This window comes from Gadus macrocephalus, chromosome 11, assembly GCF_031168955.1.
Source record: "Gadus macrocephalus chromosome 11, ASM3116895v1".
Taxonomy (NCBI): Eukaryota; Metazoa; Chordata; class Actinopteri; order Gadiformes; family Gadidae; genus Gadus; species Gadus macrocephalus.
This window is the reverse complement of record NC_082392.1, coordinates 11,936,390-11,938,889: the sequence shown is the minus strand read 5'-3', so window position 1 is coordinate 11,938,889 and position 2,500 is coordinate 11,936,390. Positions and strand designations below refer to the sequence as shown.

The following is a 2,500-nucleotide window of genomic DNA, read 5'->3' as shown; positions in this document are numbered from 1 at the left end:
AGCATGACTTCTAAACAGACAAACAACTAATAATATCACTTTTGCACGCAGGAACGTTTGGTTGCAGAGAACATCTTTATTATCTTCATCTATCTATTTGCCATGTGGTAGACCTTTAGTAAGGCTGGCCCTAGTGGGAATACAACCACTAACCAGTGTTAATGCCTTGGTCCAATTATTGAGCGATACAGGACACAATTATGATTTAACAACATAAAATGAATTCATTCTGGCATAGCGGCAGGTACAACTAAATGTTGAGATGATTTGACAATTACTTTGGTTTACTTTTAGGCTTTTCTAAAATCACAATGACACATATTGATTCTAAGTCTAGGGAACGTGAACGCACCCCAAGTGGAGTTGCTCGGCCCCGCAGACATGGTGTAGCCGGTGGTGTAGCCGGTGGTGGAGGCACTGGTAGGCGTACTGATGGGCGCACTGGTGGAGGCACTGGTAGGCGTACTGATGGGTGCACTGGTGGAGGCACTGGTAGGCGTACTGATGGGCGCACTGGTGGAGGCACTGGTAGGCGTACTGATGGGTGCACTGGTGGAGGCACTGGTAGGCGTACTGATGGGTGCACTGGTGGAGGCACTGGTAGGCGTACTGATGGGTGCACTGGTGGAGGCACTGGTAGGCGTACTGATGGGTGCACTGGTGGAGGCACTGGTAGGCGTACTGATGGGCGCACTGATGGGCGCACTGGTGGAGGCACTGGTGGAGGCACTGGTGGAGGCACTGGTGAAGACACTGGTGGAGGCACTGGTGGAGGCACTGGTGGAGGCACCGGTGGAGGCACTGGTAGGCCCACTGGTGGGCGCACTGGTGGAGGCACTGGTGAAGACACTGGTGGAGGCACTGGTGGAGGCACTGGTGGAGGCATTGGTGGAGGCATTGGTGGGCGCAATGGTGTTCTGGCCCGACACAAGGCATGATGGCAGAAGTAGTCCGACAAGGAGGATGAGAAGATGAACCCCTGTGGCGGGTGAAGGTTGGGTTATGGCATAACCGTTATGCGTAAAAAAAACAGACAAACAAATACAAAGACCCCGGATGTTATACTTAGACTAGTAGTACATCAACACAAAATACTATCGTAAACTCTGGTTGCAGTAGCTGTAGTTTGCCTTTGAATCAAATGGAAACCCACAGAGGGGTCCACCGCACACAGGTACCTGCAGGGCGCTTGGTTAGGGGCCCTGGGGCCATGGTAGGAGAGGCAGGGGCCACGCTCGACAAGCAGTTAGGTCGAGAGGAAGGGATTGTTTCTCTCCGTTGTTCCGTCTGAAAAGGTAAGAAGAGGACATCTGTCAGAAAACACACTGTGGTTTGTTTACTCTCAAACAAAGGAACACAAGTCGTTTGATTAGAAAAGATACATTGACCACATTCAAGAACATACACTCCGACGCTTATTTTTGGAAGGCAGTTTGAAACCGTTTAACGGGGCTTGGTAGCGTGGATACTGAGAGGTCTTCAGGGCCAGCCGAGTGTTTACCGGCGCTAACAGGAAGGCTTGGTCTCCAAGCCCTTCATTAGGTTCCTGGGACTCATCTGTGGGACCGCTTCAGCCCCGAGCTCTTGTTGTCTGATGAAACTACTCATCCCATAATAGTTTGAGCGAGTCATCCAGCCGGAAGGGAGGAAGTAGAGGGGGTTTGGGAAACTTTTATTTCCCTCATTAGGTTTCCAAGATCTCTTCTTCAGCCCTCAATCTAGTGTTGACCTGCTACCATCACCCATGTAAAATAAAAACACACTAACACAATGTGTACCCAAATATCTGTTCCCCTTGAAATTATATGAAAGAAGATATATAATTCAAAACAAATGAACCAACAAATAAACAAAGCTGTCCCCATTTTAAGGTGTTTAGGCCTGGTCGTAATAGATTTAATGGTAGGAAATAGTAGCCAAGTAGAATAATAATTAGTATTGATATCAGTATTAGCATTATAATTGTTATTAATATTCAGCATATTATAATGAGAATCAACCATTATAATTATTATAGAAAACCATTATTATGGTTTAGCATCATCTTGGAACAATAATGTTTACGATTATTACTTGTGTTATTTCCGTCTAGTAACTGCAAGCCCCTTTCTCCACGGGGCTCGGCTCCTCGCTGACATCACACAGCGCTCTGTTGTTAGTCGGGTGTGTCCTGAGCACAATTAAAAACTGTTTGTTCCATCACCTCCTCCGGGAATACCCTGCTGGTAAGAAACTCTGCCCTCCCCCCCCCCACACCCCCCTTCCTGCACCCAAGGGGCCCGACACGGCCCCCAAAGGCCCCTCTCACCCAGGAAACTCTGTAACAACAGAGCTCTGATTGGCTGAATAGGAGAGAAGAGAGGCCGGGAGAATTAGGAACATGTCCGCCTTATACACCGCGGCTCTCAAGTCTCCTTCTCTCCCTCCTCTTCATCATCCAAGTCCTTCGGGGTGTCAACACAGTCTGACACTCAAGGAGGTGAAATACTTGCAGAATATT

At 48.4% G+C, this 2,500-nt stretch overlaps 1 protein-coding gene across 1 annotated transcript in view; it reads right to left on the bottom strand.

Moving 5' to 3' along the window:
- Nucleotides 1–2,199, bottom strand: part of LOC132467842 (platelet binding protein GspB) — a 6,787-nt gene extending 4,588 nt beyond the window's left edge. The window contains exons 1-3 of the mRNA XM_060065404.1: nt 2,074–2,199; nt 1,179–1,287; nt 353–979 (exon numbers count right to left, since the gene is read on the bottom strand). Of these exons, the coding sequence (XP_059921387.1) occupies nt 353–979; nt 1,179–1,212 (661 nt within the window). The 5' untranslated portion in view covers nt 1,213–1,287; nt 2,074–2,199. The remainder of the gene's footprint in view (nt 1–352; nt 980–1,178; nt 1,288–2,073) is intronic.
- Between the last annotated feature and the right edge of the window lie 301 nt (nt 2,200–2,500).